The sequence below is a fragment of the Lucilia cuprina genome, chromosome 4 (assembly GCF_022045245.1).
Source record: "Lucilia cuprina isolate Lc7/37 chromosome 4, ASM2204524v1, whole genome shotgun sequence".
Lineage (NCBI taxonomy): Eukaryota > Metazoa > Arthropoda > Insecta > Diptera > Calliphoridae > Lucilia > Lucilia cuprina.
Genome location: NC_060952.1, coordinates 11,373,726 through 11,376,336, shown reverse-complemented (window position 1 = coordinate 11,376,336; position 2,611 = coordinate 11,373,726). Strand labels below are relative to the sequence as shown.

At 27.5% G+C, this 2,611-nt stretch overlaps 1 protein-coding gene across 1 annotated transcript in view; it reads left to right on the top strand.

The window, feature by feature from the left end:
• Positions 1 to 2,205, top strand: part of LOC111690168 (keratin, type I cytoskeletal 9) — an 11,010-nt gene extending 8,805 nt beyond the window's left edge. The window contains exon 4 of the mRNA XM_046948128.1: positions 2,016 to 2,205. Within this exon, the coding sequence (XP_046804084.1) occupies positions 2,016 to 2,032 (17 nt within the window). The 3' untranslated portion in view covers positions 2,033 to 2,205. The remainder of the gene's footprint in view (positions 1 to 2,015) is intronic.
• The last annotated feature ends 406 nt before the right edge of the window (positions 2,206 to 2,611 follow it).

Below are 2,611 nucleotides of genomic sequence, written 5' to 3'. Positions count from 1 at the left end.
ACCGGCCGTACAAAAAACGAAATACATCTACTATCAACCCACACCCTCTAAATATGAATATCATACACAATACAATACCAGACCGGTCTATAATGGTCCCTATAAAGTCAAACGTAGTGCTGTGGATACAGCACCAATACTTCCACGGCATAAAATATCAATATTTTCAGCTCCTGATTTTGAAAATCAAGATACTTTGTTGTACAATCCTATGTTGGGTGATTTTTAAACGAATGATTAACGAAAACATACAAACCTAATTTATTTATTGGATTTTTTTGAAAATTGTTTTTATTTAAATTTAGTCTCTAGTCTATTTAAGTCATTAAGGAATACTCTAATTCCTATGCATTTTTATTTTTTAAATATTTTACAAATATTATTTATTCATTGTCATTGTTTTGTAGTATTTAATTATTTATTTCTTTTTCGTATTTATTTATTAATTTTTTAAATATATGTATGTATATGTATTTTTGGTAATAAGAATATTTAAGAATTTTAATTATATTATCTTTGTGCACTAATTTTTACTTTTGTAAGTCACAGTTATTTTTGGCTGAATAAGTTAATATTGCAAACAAAATATTATTACTGTAAAGCAAGAATTAGTTTCTACGTTCCGAGACGAATCAGCTGATTCGTGTTTTTCATACAAATACCTAACGGCAACCTTATGGTCAAAATAACGATATACAATGGTTTCCGTTAGCCGTTAGAAACGAATGAGCTGATCCATCACTCAACGGAACGTGGAAACTAACTGAGCCCTAATGGTTGATTTTTTTGTTAAACCTAAAATTACCAATTGTAAGATCTGGCAATGTTAGCTTGAACCAATAATATAACTTTCGCCCTTAAATAGGCTACAATTTTGAAACATTATTTCGAAATTTATTCGATAACTAACAGATCAAAGTTTGTGTTACACCTTAAAAATAGGTGTGGATATTTTATGATAACCATTCAAAGAAAATTTTCTATTGTTAGCTATATTGTTCGAGATTTTTTCTAATCGAATGTCACAAAATTTTTAATACCCTGGTCGGCAATGGAATCCTTCTTAAAGAAAAGTTACAATAGAACCGAACTCACTCCAAAATACCCTACCCTACTTTGTCCGTCCGTCCATTCATGTAAACCTTGTAATCAAACTACAGATCGTAATTTTGAAGATAACTCAATGGTACATGATCACAGGAACAAAGCTTATTGAAAAAAGTTAAGATCGGTTTATTATTTCATCTAGCTCCCATACAACTGAACCCCCAAAATCTTGTAATGAAACTACTGGTCGCAATTTTGCAGATAATTCAATGAAATTTGGGACATGATCTTTTATGATACTAATAATGGTCAACATCAGTCCTTTATTTCACCTAGCCTCCATACATTTCAAACCACCGAATAGGGCTTTTAATATACTCGAATCTCGACAAAAAGCTGCAAAACTAAGTTCTATACTAGCATTGATTACCTTAATAAACTTTATAATTATAGAGCCTCATTTGACCCTAGCCCCTTTAAAAAGCCTCCTTCAAATTTTAACTTAAATATCCACAGTTTTATTAAACTAGTATATCTGAGGAAAGGTACAATTCAACCACCAGATCTTATGAGTATAGGTCTATATTTGCTACGAGCACTTTTTATAAAGCCTCTTTTAAAAAATTTGTTTCTCATTAATAAATAAATTAATGGGAAAATTGACTAGAAATGTTTTATCACATATTCCTTATATAACTGGTGTAAGATATCAATGATCGGTCATGCCCGACTATAAATTCTTACTAAAATAATTACTTTATTATTAAATATTTTGTTAATCCAAATATGTTGCGTTAAATCAACAAAACAATTCATTGAAATTTTTCGTTTTCAAACTTATGCAGTAAGTATTACATGTTCTTTTTCTTAAATAGTTTGTAGAAATATTTTTTTTAAGAATAAAAATTATATATAAATTCATTTTTCATAAAGAACTTTCAATTTATTTCTCTTTTTTTCTATTACAGGTTACTATTACCAATAAAACAGTTAAATACCATTTTTCTCAACTATAATTTTATGCAGAAATCTTTTATTTAAACCTACTACTCTCTCTACTCTCTAAATTTCCTATTAGAAATTTCAAAATTGAGTTTAGATATTCGATAACATTACGATTAATCTGGCATATTGTGGTTTGTGGATACGATGCTGGTTTAAAAACATCATTTTCATATTATATTTAAGCCTACAAGTATGCAACGATCTTTCAAAATTTTACAACTTTAAGAAAACATTCCAAATTTTGTTTTTATCATTTTCTAAGCTGGTGTTTTATATTCATTATATTTTTCTGTAACTGTTCCATACATTTTCAAGTCCATTGTCTTTAAGTATTTATTTAAATATTTTGTTTTTACTATTATTTTCCTAAAAATTATTGTGAAGTCATTTGTTTTCTTTTTATTTTTATAATGATTCTTTGTATGTATGTGTATTATCGATTAGTATTTTTTTAGTGATAAATAAAATGTATTAAAAGCAGAAGTTTTTTACACGTTAAAAAAATTGGTTTTATTTTTCTATGCAATGCTTAAAAGTATGCAATTGTTTTGGGATTCAA